The 15,532-nt window shown below is 42.3% G+C and overlaps 1 protein-coding gene across 1 annotated transcript in view; it reads left to right on the top strand.

The window, feature by feature from the left end:
- The window catches only part of heatr6 (HEAT repeat containing 6), a 43,669-nt gene that overhangs the window by 24,830 nt on the left and 3,307 nt on the right, over positions 1-15,532 (top strand). The window contains exons 14-18 of the mRNA XM_063200619.1: positions 972-1,049; positions 8,130-8,264; positions 9,174-9,296; positions 13,219-13,343; positions 14,953-15,049. Of these exons, the coding sequence (XP_063056689.1) occupies positions 972-1,049; positions 8,130-8,264; positions 9,174-9,296; positions 13,219-13,343; positions 14,953-15,049 (558 nt within the window). The remainder of the gene's footprint in view (positions 1-971; positions 1,050-8,129; positions 8,265-9,173; positions 9,297-13,218; positions 13,344-14,952; positions 15,050-15,532) is intronic.

Genomic DNA, 15,532 nt, shown 5'->3' with positions numbered 1-15,532 from the left:
CACACACACACACACACACACACACACACACACACACACACACACACACACACACACACACACACACACACACACACACACACACACACACACACACACACACACACACACAGAGTAATAATAGTCTTAAAAAAATGATAAATCTGGATATGATCATAACATAGCCCAATTTCATAACCTTAAGACCTACGATTGCAGGAAGACTGTGTTCTTTGACTATTAACGTCTTCAAGCTCTAATAAGAAGTCCAGTTTCTTACTTGATTCTTTTTTCCCGTCATAACTTGCACGAATATCCACTCAGCTGAATCTTGTAAGACATATATTTGTAATATTTGGACTTCATCGTGACAATAACTGTGACGCATAATTTCAGTCAAGGCTCTAATTAACACCAACCAACCAGCCAAATGCTGGTTAAATTACAGTTTGGCTGGTAGAAAAGAACAGCAGTATCCAGTCGCTTTGACCGCATTAATGGCTAGTAAAATTAGCCTCTACTAGCCATTTTAGCTATTGATGAAAAAAGTTGTGTTTTGTGCTTTTGACAAATTATTCTCAAACCGATTGTGAATTCTGTGTAAATTTCAACATGCTGTTGGGCTTTTCTGTCTGACAATGGAAAAAGTAAACAGTTGTTGATACAGTATCTGCTTTGATTTTATGAAAGACAATTGTCCTCACACACTTGTCCTCACATGAACTTCATGCAATATGTTTTAATTAGACCAGCGTTTCAGTTTGCACCTTCATCAGGGTCACCAAATGGTGGTCAAATAAAAAAATACTGCATGAAGTTCTGAGTGTGCGATGGCAATTGTTTTTTATAAAGTCAAAAATTGGACCGCCATACCCACATCACATGGTTACCATGTCACAGTGTGTGTTTATTGTTCAACTGCTTTCAACTGTTATCATGACTAGTGACTATCAGATGTGTGATTGAAATAGTTTCTCCTTTTTTACCAAAAGCTATTGGAGGAATTGGGAACTGCCATCATTCAGCAATACCGGACAGCTGAAAAAACAAAACTTGTTCCTCTCTGTAAGGTATGAAAATGAATCTCCCTGGACTCATTTATTTCTGAAATATCGATAATCAGGAAGATACAGTGAGTCCAATAATATGTATTTGATCCCTTGCTGATTTTGTTGGTTTGCCTACTAACAAAGACATGATCAGTCAATACATTTTATGATAATATGTATTCTAATATGGAGAGACAGAATATCAAAAAGAAAATTCTGAAATTTACTTGAGAATATATATTAATTTATTTCTATTTCACTAAGCAAAATAAGTATTTGATCCCCTGCCAACTGATAAGAGTTCTGGGCCCACAGACCAGATGGGCACTTCCGATCAACTTGTCATCTGAATTAAAGATAACCTGTACATACTAACATGCATAAAAGACACATTGAATCAGCAGAATCAGTCCATAGTATGAGTGAATCAATCACACTCCAACCTCATCAGGATGGGAAAGACCAAAGAGCGGTCAAAGGATATCAGGGACAAGATTTTAGACCTGAACAAAGATTAAATGGGCTACAAAGCCACAAGAAATAGACTTTGTATTAAGGACCCAACTGTTGATGCATTTCCTCCAAAATGTAAGGAATACAAAATGACCATCCATCAGCCTGTCTAGAGTTTTATACAAGATTTGACCTTTTGTAGGGATTCGATAATCATGAGAACAGACAGAAAGCACCCTAGACCTGTACGGGATGAACTAGGCAATGATATCAAAGCTACTGGGACCAAAATCACTAAGAAAACTATGGGTAGCACTTAAAGCCACAGAGGATTAAAATCCTGTAGTGCACACATGGTACCTCTACTTCAGATGGAACTTGTGCAGTCCCACCTGAGGTTTGCCAGCGAACATCAGACTGGTTTAGGATATGATAAGGAGGTGCTGTAGTCAGATGAAACCAAAATCAAGCTGTTCGGCATTAACACAATTCAATGTGTTTTGTGAAAGGGAACTGCTGTCTGTGATCCCAAGAACACCCTCCTCACCATCATGCATGAAAGTGGTATCATTATGGTTTGAGGGTGTTTGTCTGGCCAAAGCACAGGACAACTTCACATCGTCAATGAATGGATGGAGGGAGACATGTAATGTACAATCCTGAGTGCAAACGTCCTTCCCTCCACCACTACACTGAAGGGTGGGCCGTTTTTGGATCTCCCATCATGACAATAATACACAACATACAGTCAAAGCAACGAAGGAGTGGCTCAATAAGAAGCATATTAAAGTCGTGAAGTGGCCTAGACCGTCTCCAAATATTAACCCTATAGTAATTCTATGGAGAGAACTGAACCTCCCATTTGCCAAGCTACAGCCACAAACTATTAATGTTTTAGAGATAATCTGCGAAGAAAAATGGGCAAAAATATTTTCTACTATATGCACAAATATTGTCATCAACTAAAAGAAGCATCTGACCAAAGATTCACCAGCTGGTTGCCATGTCAAATGTGCTCCAAAATTCAAAATGTTCTCTGCTTTTCAGAATGGCAGACTTTCACACATTTTTCTCAATACTGTAAGGCCATAATTATCAATAATGATTTCCTATTTTGCAGTTAAATTGTCCTATGTCCTTGCAGACGTGAGTATAAAGGTTGTCTAGAAAAAGGCATGAATATATATATAGCCTATATCTTGCCACTTTTAAATATCCAAAGGAATGTTGTCAAATGATTGAATTTCACAAACACAGTGGACTGCTGTGTCTGTGTGTGTGTGTGTGTGTGTGTGTGTGTGTGTGTGTGTGTGTGTGTGTGTGTGTGTGTGTGTGTGTGTGTGTGTGTGTGTGTGTGTGTGTGTGTGTGTGTGTGTGTGTGTGTGTGTGTGTGTAAATGTATGGTTATTGTGTTTTTCATTGTTTTCACAGAGCCACTGAGAAGAGATTTACAGTAGAAGACTTTTGCAGTGGGAGATTTCTTTTTCCAGTAAAGCCGGTTGAACAGTGTTTTTCAACATCGGAGTCAGAACCAGTGTTCTCAAGTCTCACTCTGTCTTTGGGAGTAATTTTGGCCCGCTCTCACTCTCTCACTCCACACTTTGTGTTTCTTTGTGTGTGTGTGTGTGTGTGTGTGTGTGTGTGTGTGTGTGTGTGTGTGTGTGTGTGTGTGTGTGTGTGTGTGTGTGTGTGTGTGTGTGTGACTGTGTGTGTGTGTGTGTCTGAGTGCGCTTTTCTCAAGTGTGTGTGGCCAGTGTGCTTCTTTACATACACTGACATAGACACAGTAGACCGGAGTGTGTGTGTGTCGGGGGCTGGTGGGGGTAGGGGAGACAGCGACTGAGGGGGAGGAGCGGGGGGATGACTTAGTCGGGTTGAATGCGGGGTGGGGGAGCAGAATAGTGTGTGGGGGGATGAGTGAGGTGGTGGTGGTGGGGAATAGTGTGGGGGCTCAGGGGGGCAGAATAGTGTGTGTGTGTGGGGGGGGGGGAGTAAGTTTAGTTTGGTGGGGGTTGACCTGCCAATCTTTTCACATTGGATTGGAGTATTTTGTGGGGGGGTGGGGGGAGAATGAGTCAGGGGGGGTGAGCGTGGGGGGCAGAATAGTGGGGGGGTGAGTGAGGGGTGGGGGGCAGAGTAGCATGGGGGGGATGAGTGAGGGGGTTGGGGGGCAGAATAGTGTGTGGGGAGGTGGGTGGGGCAGAATCGTGTGTGGGAGGCAGAATAGTGTGTGGGGGAAACTAGGGCTTTGCCACAAAGCACTTTATCTTCTTTAGCCAGAGGGATCAAATACTTATTTGACTAAATTAAATACAAATAAATTAAAAAATATTATTTTAAGTTATTTTCTGGAATTTCTTTTTGATATTCTGTCTCTCCATGTTTGAATACATATTATCATAAATTTATAGACTGATCATGTCTTTATTAGTGGGCAAACCGGCAAAATCAGCAAGGGATCAAATACATATTGGACTCACTGTATGCAAGATATGTACAGTAGAAGTCGAGGTGAAAAATGGGGATTTAACCCCTTTGTGCAGAGCCTATGTTTATAACCCTACTGTCACCGAAATCGTAATGACTAAAGCTAGATTTATGCTCCGTCCGTCTTCTCTCGTATGGCAGTGCAATTTTTACCTCCAAGCTAGCAGTTAACATTGAGTCCTATGAGACCATTTAGCCGCGAGCTGGTCTCATAGGACTCAATGTTAACTGCTAGCTTGGAGGTAAAAATTGCACTGCCATACCCAGAGAACGGTTCAAAGTACAGGAGAACGGTAAAACCCTGTAGTTTCACTCAAGGGGAGATGTAAAATAAGCTTATTTCCAAAAATGGGACAGTATCACTTTAAGTCTTCATCTGTCATCTAAGAATCCCGGCAAAGAAGATGGATCTAACAAGAAGCGTCATTTTGTTTCTTTTCCGGTATCCACTTTATGTCGGGTGAACGCCCCTTTAGGAGACCTTCGGTTAGGAGACCTTCGGAGTCCTGAGGTTGAGAATAAATGAAGTCCCCTTAGCGCTGTAGATGGCGGTAGTGCACGTCTTGTGCAAACGCCTAAAAAAGAGAAGAAGAAGGAGGGGACAACGCCCCCTTAGGAGACCCAACTTGAGCACACGCTTTTGCATTGAGTGGGCGTGTTTTGCGTTATCTTTCTCTTATCCAGTATTTTTGATCCCGGTAATATCATACCTATCAAGTCAAGTCAAGTCAAGTTTATTGTCAATTTCTTTACATGCACTGGTCATACAAAGAATTTGAAATTGCGTTTCTTGCTCTCCCATGCAGACATAGACTAATCTAGGTAAGGACATAGACAGTATAGACATAGACAGTACTCATACATGGACATAGACAGTATGGACGTAGACATTGCTCATACAGACATTTAAAGTGCAAGACTGGACAACAGAAGACTTGTAGAGAACATACATTAAGAGGAGGTATTTTGTTGTTCTTTTTCCTAAAAGTCCTTTATAGCGTTCTGACATAGTAATAGTAGCATTTGAAGAAATAAATAATTAAAAAAGGTTTTTATTTAAATACACCAGCAGCAGTATGTGTGTGTGTGTGTGTTTGTATGTGTTTTGTGTGCGTGTGTGTGTGTGTGTGTGTTTGTGTGTGTGTGTGTGTGTGTTTAGTGCAGGTAGAAAGTGCGGTGTGCGTCTGTGTGTGTGTACCTGTGTATGTGTGTGTGTGTGTGTGTGTGTGTATGTGTGTGAGTATGAGTTGTGTGTCAGTGTGTGTATGTTTGGGTTTAGTGCAGAAAGTGCAGTGTGCTTGTGTGTGTGTGTGTGTGTGTGTGTGTGTGTGTGTGTGTGTGTGTGTGTGTGTGTGTGTGTGTGTGTGTGTGTGTGTGTGTGTGTGTGTGTGTGTGTGTGTGCATGTGTATGTTTTGAGTTAGTGCAGGTTGAAAGTTCAGTCACAGATGTAGTAGTGCAGGTGGAGTGTTCAGTCGCAGATATGGTGTGTGGGGATGAGGGGGGGGGGAGCGTTGTCAGTGGCCTGGCTGGCTAGAGGCTGACAGTGAAGGGAGAGTGGGTTGAGTGTTCAGATCTTGATTGCTTGATGCATCGTGCTGCTTGTAAGCCTGGTGGTACGGGAACGGAGGCGCCTGTACCTCTTTCCAGAGGGCAGGAGGGCTGAACAGTTTGTGTGCAGGGTGGCTTGTGTCTTTTGATGATCATCAGTGCTTTTCGGGTGAGGCGTGCGGTGTAAATGTCCTGCAGGGAGGGGAGTGGTACTCCAATGATCTTCTTCGCTGTGTTCACAACACGCTGGAGTGTCTTCCTGTTTTTCTCCGTGCAGCTTCCGTGATGCAGCTGGACACGACGCTCTCTATGGTTCCTCTGTAGAATGTTGTCATGATGGAGGTTGTAGCACTTGCCTTCTTTAGTTTGCGCAAGAAGTAGAGACGCTGATGGGCCTTCTTCGCCAGTGATGTAGTGTTGGTGGTCCAAGAGAGGTCGTCGCTGATGTGCACTCCAAGGAACTTGGTGCTGCTCACTCTCTCCACAGCATCACCGTCGATGGTCAGTGGTGGCAGTTGTTTTTGGACCCTCTGAAAGTTGACAACAATCTCCTTGGTCTTGTTGACATTCAGCAGGAGGTTGTTGTCCTTGCACCATTTAGTCTACTTCTTCTCTGTAGTGGGCCTTGTCCCCCTTAGTGATGAGGCCCACCAGTGTTGTATCATCCGCAAACTTCACTAGATGGTTAGTGCTGTGGGTCGTTGTGCAGTCATGTGTCAGCAGCGTGAACAGCAGGGGGCTGAGAACACAACCTTGCGGAGCCCCCGTGCTCAGGGTCAGGGTGCTTGAGGTGTTATTCCTTACCCGTACTGCTTGTGGTCTCTGCATCAGGAAGTCCAGCAGCCAGTTGCAGAGGGAGGTGCTGAAACCTAGTTTGTCCAGTTTTCTGATGAGTTGTTGTGGTATTATGGTATTGAATGCTGAGCTGAAGTCAATGAACAGCATTCTCACATATGAGTCTTTATTGTCCCAGGTGGGTGAGGGCTGGATGGAGGGCAGAGCAGATTGCATCCTCCGTGGATCGCTTGGCTCGGTATGCGAACTGGTAGGGGTCCAGGGTGGGGGGTAGGGTGGCTTTGATGTGTGACAGGACTAGCCGTTCGAAGCACTTCATGATTATGGCGTGGGTGCTACAGGACGGTAGTCATTGAAGCATGATGGTGATGATTTCTTCGGCACGGGTATGATGGTAGCAGCTTTGAAAAGTGATGGGATGACTGCTTGCTCCAGAGAGATGTTAAAGATGTCTGTGAAGACATCCTTCAGCTCTTCTGCACAATCCTTCAACACTCGGCCAGGTATGTTGTCTGGGCCAGCTGCTTTGCGTGGGTTGATGGTGGCCAGTGTCCTCTTCACACTGGCAGAGGACAGGTACAGGGGTTGATCATGGGGGGGAGGGGGAGTTTTCTGTGGATGAGTGTCATTTTGTGCTTCAAAACGGGCAAAGAAACTGTTCAGATCGTTTAGCAGAGAGGTGTTGTTGTCACAGCTTCGTGGTGCGGACTTATAGTCCGTGATGGCCTGTATGCCCTGCCACAGGCTCTGTGCATCTCTGCTGTCTTTGAAGTGTGTTGTTATTTTGTCCGAGTATTCCTTTTTTGCTTTCCTGATGCCCTGGGACAGGTTTGCTCTTGCTGCTTTTAGGCCAGCTACGTCTCCTGCTCTGAAGGCCTGTCTCTGGCCCTCAGCAGTCTGTGAACGTCTCCTGTGAACCATGGCTTCTGGTTGGCCCTGGTGGTGATGCGTGATACCAATGTTGTTATGATGTAGTTGAGTCTTCCAGAAAGGTCGCCAAAGGCCCCCCACCAACAATGCAGGTCAAAGGTGATAGATGGCTTTTGATGTCTATGACGATCTTGAGATATTGCCATTTCCATGGGGCCAGATTGGGAAAATAGTGAGGATTTCTATGACAATAAGGGACATGCTGCAACAGGGGGTGTGAAATATAAGGCCCGGGCGCCAGATGGAGCCCGTTAGATGGTTCGATCCTGCCCCAGACTTGTAGAGAAGAAAAACTAAGAATGGCAAAAAAAGAAGAAAGTCTCCTGCCCAAATTGCTACGGTTTTCAATACATTTTTTTGCTCGCCATTTACAATCAGTGCTCCCACTATCCACCTCGTGATGAAAAACTGCAATGTGATTCCGATATGAAGCAGAAAATTGTGATGTTCTGCAATTATTGTACTGGTCTGGTACACATAAGATCAGATTGGTTGTACATGTGGCCTCTGAACTGAAATGAGTTTGACACCCCTGTGCTACAACAAAGACTTTGAAGTGGTTTCTTTTTATCTATTTCCATAAGATATTGGTGGTGGTATGTGTACTGAAACATGTAGATGTACAGCAGGCTTGTACGAAATTCCGAATGGAAAGAATTTCAATTCAAAGTGATGCCATAATACGAACACTAGGTGGTGGTGTTCTATGTACTTTCAATGGGTGGTGTAGATTAAATTCAAAGAAATTCAAGGTAATGGCACCACCTAGTGTTCGTATTATGGCATTATTCTGAATTGAAATTCTTTCCATTCGGAATTTCGTACAAGCCTGATGTACAGTAACAACATGGTAAGAAAAAAATGTTTTTTTTTTCCACAACCTTCAGGTAATACAGTTTTGGTCAGATGTGCTGAGTGGACCATTAACGACAGCTTTGCAGAATGAGCAGCATCCCACTCTTCAGACCAGCGCGTGTGACACCCTCTCCTCCATATTGCCACAAGCCTTCAGGATGCTTCAGGTGGGATGACACAGACATAAAAACCCAATTATGATTAATCTCTTATTTACAGGTAGAGGATTTTTTAAAGTATTATTTCCAGAATTTATGCTGCCCATTCACGAATGTTATCTTTTTCTAAATATTATATTTACCACCATCTATGTTTCAGTGTTTCTTAAGACCTTGTAATTTATACTCTTCATACGTGGTTAGGTGGAGCTTCTCCATGTCCACCATTTAAAATGTCCATTCACGGGCTCATCTCATTATCTAAACTCCCATCCTTGCCTTGTGCTGGTGGACTCTAATGTGGTACTGGCTGCACAAATACACCTAGCGCGACAAGAGCGAGGCGAGCGACGGAAGTAATTGACTTTGTATTGAGTCGCGCGACAAACGCGATTCTGGAGACTAGAGCGATTTGCAAGCCGAGAGCGACAGTTTGAAGTTGAAATCCTTTCGACTTTCTATGACGCGGTTCGGCGACCAGCCGCAACAGCCAATGACTGTATAGAGGTCAGTGACCACAGCCAATGGGAATGTTTGAATGCTTTGCCTGGACATACGCTAGTCGCTTCAATCGCTCGTATCGCTCTTGCTGCAGAGAAGCGATTCTCTGTCGCTTCAATCACGTCGCGGCTGGTCTATTTGTCCGGTAATGCCCCGCCCTGACGTGTCCATCCCTGGACATTCAAAATGGCAGACATGGAGAAGACCCACCTTTTCATGTATGAAAAGTGCATTTTTCCCATTCATAACTAATACATAGAATTTGATGATATTGGTAAGTATTTGTGAAAAAGGTAACATTTGTGAATGAGCAGCATGAATTCTGGAAATAAACTACTAAAAATATTACACAGTGCACCATGGTTGCACCTTTTATATATGATGGTGAATAACACAGTGGTTTTGATACTGTTGCAGGAGAAAACTCAGATGTTGTGTGTGACGGTGTTACTGGGTCTGACGTACAGCGATAATTCCCTGGTGAAGGCTGCCTCCGTCAGAGCCCTGGGAGTCTACATCCTTTTTCCTGGTCTTTCCGAGGTATTATATGTTGAAGTTCATTATGTCTAACTGTTAAACTTAAACACTTAGGGTTTTCTTTTGCCTTAAAGGTGGGGTTTCAGGTTAACCATTTAAAAAAAAAAAGTACTATTATGACATCACGTTGGGAGTTCCGCAGGCTCTATATGAGTCTATGTAAAACCTTAAAATCCTGGGGGGGTTCCCCCAACGTAATGTCATACCTGCAACCCCACCTTTAAGACATGTAAAAGTTTTTATCTTTTTACCTGACATGTTTCGACTGTGTTACTTCCGTCTTCATTAGAGGGTCACTGTGATGTGATGTCAACATCACAGTGACCCTCTGATGAAGACGGGAGTAACACCGTTGAAACATGTCAGGTAAAAGATAAACACTTTTACATGTCTTAAGGCAAAAGAAAACCCTAAGTCTTTCCGAGGTATTCTTTCCCCAGAAACATGAAGAAGGGTTTTCACCCGTAACGCTACGCAAATAAAGATAAAAGTCAGCGCAGAAAAATCCTGGTTGGACCTACCGTGGCTCCAACGGAAGGGCACTGGGCTTCTACGCTTGCAACCTGTGTTCGATTCCGGTCTGGGTCATTTGCCAATCCTTTCCCGTCTCCTTACTTGAAAGGTTACAAATTTGTAGGGTGACCAAAGATATGGCTGGAAAGATATGTAAGGGATAATGTATTGTATACAAATACCTATGTATTGTTATTATTATTATTATTATTATTATTATTATTATTATTGTCCACGCATGATTATAGGAAGATATTTCCTGACAGGACGAACAGCACCCCGAACAGCTTATTATACGGCCTCTACCAACATTAGAAAGCACAATAATGGGTTTATTGCCATTTCATAGCTTGCGCCAAGTAAAATAGTTTGTGGAACGCTCATAATTCAAAAGGTTACCAAGCAACAGAGTTGGGCTACTTTCTAATTTGTTACAGCCACATTGCACTGGTTGCAGGCAGCCTCTGTGACTGCGTGACGTTAGTAAACTCACAACAGGTTCATGACTGGTGACAGGATTCCAGAACCTTCATAGGCAACCCATGCACTGCTGTGCCCCAACCGCCATTATCAGTCCTGCTACTACAGGCTTCAGCAGCTGCACGCCGCAAAGGATGTTTGGCTGGAGGCAACATGATCTCCACAAATTCCGTGCTCCTTGACACGGATGTTAAGGACACAAAATCCGTGTCCAGGAGCACGGATTTTGCCAAAATTCCGTGCTCCTGGACACGGAATTGTTTTCCGTGCTCCTGGACACGGAATTGTTTGAAGTGCTTTCTATAGGCTATTTCCACAGTCTTGTGTTTTCTCAGGATTTTTCTAATTTCAAGTATTTTGTCTAAAAAAAAACATTTCTTACTGACAGGTTAGGGTTAGGGATTGTTTTGGTCTGGGCACAGCTAGTTTTCTTTCATTCATTATGAGTTTGATAGCCTAGCAACCAACTGGAAAAGGTATTTCTCAAAAATATGTCTTTAATGACAGGTTAAGGTTAGGGAATGTTTTGGTCAGGGCACAACTTAAATTGCTATAGCATTATTTTGTTTAGGATTAGCATTTGGTATGTATTTTCTAATGATAGAGTTAACACAGTGCTGTGGTAATAGCCTATAGAAAGCACTTCCGTGTGCCCATCACAGAAAACAATTCTGTGTCCAGGAGCACAGAAAACAATTCCGTGTCCAGGAGCACGGAATTTTGGCAAAATCAGTGCTCCTGGACACGGATTTCGTGTCCTTAACATCCGTGTCCAGGAGCACGGAATTTTTGGAGATCAGGCTGCTGGAGGAGTAGCCTACACACGCCTGAGGAAACTGTCCCCAAACTCTTCTCTGGAGTGTTTGGTCTTATTTCAGTGGATACAGAAAAAAAAGGCTAATAAAACGACTGTGGTGGACAGTGACATTTGCATTGTTACTGCTGGAGCAACACCACTGCCAGTGTGTGGATTCATCGTGCTGCCAGACACAAGTAGCCTACAAAAATGAGAAAAAACTAGGGATGCACCGATACACATTTTTTCACTTCCGATCGGATCCCGATATCTAAATTTGGATATCTGCCGATACTACTCCGATCCAATACCAAAGCCACATATATGCATGGATTTCAACTTGAGGTTGGTCCAAGACGACAAGTTGAAAAGGAAGTCAGAAGAACAGGAAATCAATTGATGAGTAAAAAGTAACAAGTAAAAAAGTAACAATCCCATCCTGAAAACTAAAATGCAAGTGTTATGACTTCAAATTAACATTACACCTGGCTCAATGTCAGTACTGGGAAAATTCTGATACTCTGGGAAAATTCCGATCCGATCTCTGAATTATGTTGATATCTGAACCCGATACCGATACACAGATACCGATATCCCATCCCTAGAAAAAACTCATTCCAAGTGAATGGAAGCTCTCGCAGCATTCTTGAAGGCCGTATAAGAACTTACAGAATGGTGGTGGTGTATGTTCTGTGTTGAGGATTTTTAAAGTCAAACGGGACCAGAAAGAGCATCGGGTTCTTTTTGTAATACGCTCATAATATGAACAAAAATAGAACTGAGTCCTTTTGCTGTCAGGCCACTTTTCGGTCCACTTAAAGAGGGCTGAGTTCAGTTCACTTTCAGGGGGACAAGGTGTGAAAATACCCTAAGTAAAAGAAATTCACAAATACTGAGGCAAACATCAAAATGTTCACAGGAACCACCTTTAACAACAGCAGCTTATCATGGGTTTGTCTTTTCTAAATACAGTGTATCCCAAAATGTTCACAGTCTTATGTATTTCAAAATAGGTTATTATTGTTGTTATTATTAACCAATACATTTGTTTTGTCACCTCCTGTTCTCGAACAGGACCCAGACATTGCTGACAACATCAATCACACACACAGTATTTGCATGTATTAGACTAGTAAGCTAGGTCTTGCTGCTATGCCATTAGGCTATGTTGTGATCGTTTCCAGCATTATTGTCTTTGTGTATGTGCATGTGTGTCCACTTTCTCACGTGAACCCTGCACAATTGGCACCGTGCGGCAGCCTCCAGAGCTGGTGTGTGAATGTGGGATTGTGTATAGTTTATAGTGTATGTGTATTTTGAAAGCGCTTTGAATTCAACTTCATAGTTGTATTGTATTGTATTCACTTTTGATATCAATTCAGCGAGTTGTAGGTCTCATAGCGTAGTAGACTTCTAGATGGCTGTTTGAGAACAGTGTAAAATGTTGTCTGTAAATTGCATTACATTTTTGGAAAATTAAATAGATAAAAAATGTATGCAATTTCTATAGGATGTGATGTTCATGGTGTTTCCTCTTGATTATGCCCCATAGATTACCATACCAGTTTGAGGATGTGGTAAAATGTTGTATGTAAATGTCAGGGACTGCAAATGGGTCATTTCACATGAAATCAGACACGCATATATACGTTTTTTTATATTCAATTTTTAATTTTTCAATTTATCATAATTCATATTCTGAGGGTTGTTGTATTCCATGCTGTTTGAGTAATTTGTAGAGCCAGAAAAGAGCTTTCAAATAACACCACAGACAATTTTTTGTGACTTACACTGACTGATAATCAATGCTGAATGTATAGTGTCCTACCCTTATGTAAACCTTTGCTAGTCCGTGTCTCCCTTAATATTGGTGTCAGATTCACACAAATGCAGTTCTGGGGTGCTACCTTGCTACTAAACAGGCACAGCAAGTATGATTGAAATCGGTGTTGGTCAGGTCCCAAAGTGTCTGATTTCACGTGAAATGACCCAGATGTAAATTAACCTGAGGCTAACTCTGGTACAATGAATGAAATGGCAACATTTATCTTTTAATTGTACAAAGTTCTTAATAAATTTCAAATTTAAAAAAGGGAAATTTTAAATGGATTAAAAAAATGTATACAATTTCTGTAGGATGTAAACTTCATGGTGGACAGCGCTGGTGTTATTATGACTGCCCTCGAGGATCATTCTCCAAACGTCCGTGCAAAAGCGGCCTGGTCCCTAGGAAACCTCACTGACGCAATCATTGTCAATATGTAAGTCTGTTAACACTTTATAAGAAAGAGGTATTTTAAGTAAGGGTTAACGTTCGGCGAGAAGGTCGCTACCGTGGAATAGCAGCACGACAGAGAGAATCTTTAAACCCCGACGCGGAGCGGAGGGGTCTTGTTCTCTCTGAAGTGCTGCTATTCCACAAAGCGACCGACTCGCCGAAAGTTAACCCGCTTATTATATGGATATACTTAAATGATTCAAACATGCGGGGACATTTCTTTAGACCTATTTAATGTTAAGATTGTTGCTGCGCAAAACAAAACAGTGCCGTTGTGGAACACCGCTAGGCAACAGCTAGGTAGGCTAGCCAGGACAACAGGTGTTGTCTATCACAGCAGCTGATTAGAGTGACAAAAGACCGGACCCCCTGCGGAGTGATATGAAACATTCGCTTTAGCCACATTCGCTTTAGCCAGTGGCTTTAGCAGTGAACGTCTTGTTGCCATTGACAGCGGTAGCCAGGACAACGGGTGCTGTCTATCACAGCAGCTGATTAGAGTCTTGTTGAAAAGTCGCTTTAGCAGTGAAAAGTCTTGTTGCCATTGACAGCGGTCTGTTATAGACCAACCCGTCCGTTATCGAAAAATAACAGACGTCCGAACGTTGGGGAGCCCCGTTGAAATGAATGGAGCATTCGACAGATGACGTCACAACCATATAATAAGTAAGGGTTAACGTTCGGCGAGAAGGTCGCTACCGTGGAATAGCAGCACGACAGAGAGAATCTTTAGACCCCGACGCGGAGCGGAGGGGTCTTGTTCTCTCTGAAGTGCTGCTATTCCACAAAGCGACCGACTCGCCGAAAGTTAACCCGCTTATTATATGGATATACTTAAATGATTCACACATGGCGGGGACATTTCTTTAGGCCTATTTAATGTTAAGATTGTTGCTGCGCAAAACAAAACAGTGCCGTTGTGGAACACCGCTAGGCAACAGCTAGGTAGCCAGGACAACAGGTGTAGTCTATCACAGCAGCTGATTAGAGTCTTGTTGAAAAGTCGCTTTAGCAGTGAAAAGTCTTGTTGCCATTGACAGCGGTCTGTTATAGACCAACCCGTCCGTTATCGAAAAATAACAGACGTGCGAACGTTGGGGAGCCCCGTTGAAATGAATGGAGTATTCGACAGATGACGTCACAACCATATAATAAACTTAGTTAACACTAGTCGAGTAGATTCACTTTATTAATCCGCAAAGGGAAATTACTAAATTTTACTTGTAAATAATGAACTACCGGTAATTGTAAACAAAAATATTGACAAATGTTAATGTCATGGCCAACCAGTGAGTCATATTTGACTAATGGTTACCTAACCCTCCCCTTTTTATGATAGAAATTCAATGTGATTGTACTTTTGTATCATTACTACACATCAACATTTGTTTCTGTTGTTGTTGTTTTTTCTTTGATGTTAGCTGCATGAATTTTGTATGCTGCTACGCCTTTCACATGCATTACTGACCTTTGTTTCTTTCTTCAGTTTTACTACCTATCTTGCTACTGTTTTAACAAGCTACTATTTTAACATTGTACTGTAAAGGCACTACAAATAAAATGTATTATTATTATTATTATCATCATCACAGGGAATGTGTAACGAGTGACCTTCTGGCAGAGTTATCAAGTGGGCTTTTTCTAAAACTGGTGAAGGCTTCTATCCAAGCAGCCAAGGACAAGGATCGGGTAAGGTTAAATTGCTTTTACGGTTCTTTTAAATGCAAGGCAGTACAGCGTGCTTATATCAATTGCTAAATATTAGTAAATACCATATAATCATTTAGCCACCATACTGGCAGATTTCCTCTTTTTAGTCTTATAGTGTGCAGCCAAGAGAGAAAAAAAGAAAAAAACAGGATAAGGTGCTATTTTGGTACTTGGTATTTTGTGGAAAAAAACAAAACAATTTTTTTTTAGAGCATGTAAGCTGTGCATGAAATGGAAAATTGTGCAAAAACAAGATTGTTTTGAGGTAAATATGTGCATTTACAGTGTTTCTTCATCAGTTTGGCTCATTTTTTGAAACAGAGAAACATAGAGAAATCCACAAACCAACTTGCAATTTCTCTGAACAAAGTGGCATTTTTCATTGCTTTAATCAAATTTGAAATGCTTTGCCCAAGTCTCAAGTCTTTCCGGCATCTTGCAAGTACTGTACAGTTAAAGGAA

Source organism: Engraulis encrasicolus, chromosome 6, assembly GCF_034702125.1.
Source record: "Engraulis encrasicolus isolate BLACKSEA-1 chromosome 6, IST_EnEncr_1.0, whole genome shotgun sequence".
Lineage (NCBI taxonomy): Eukaryota > Metazoa > Chordata > Actinopteri > Clupeiformes > Engraulidae > Engraulis > Engraulis encrasicolus.
The sequence above is the reverse complement of the archived record's forward strand: the minus strand, read 5'-3'. Positions and strand labels throughout refer to the sequence as shown.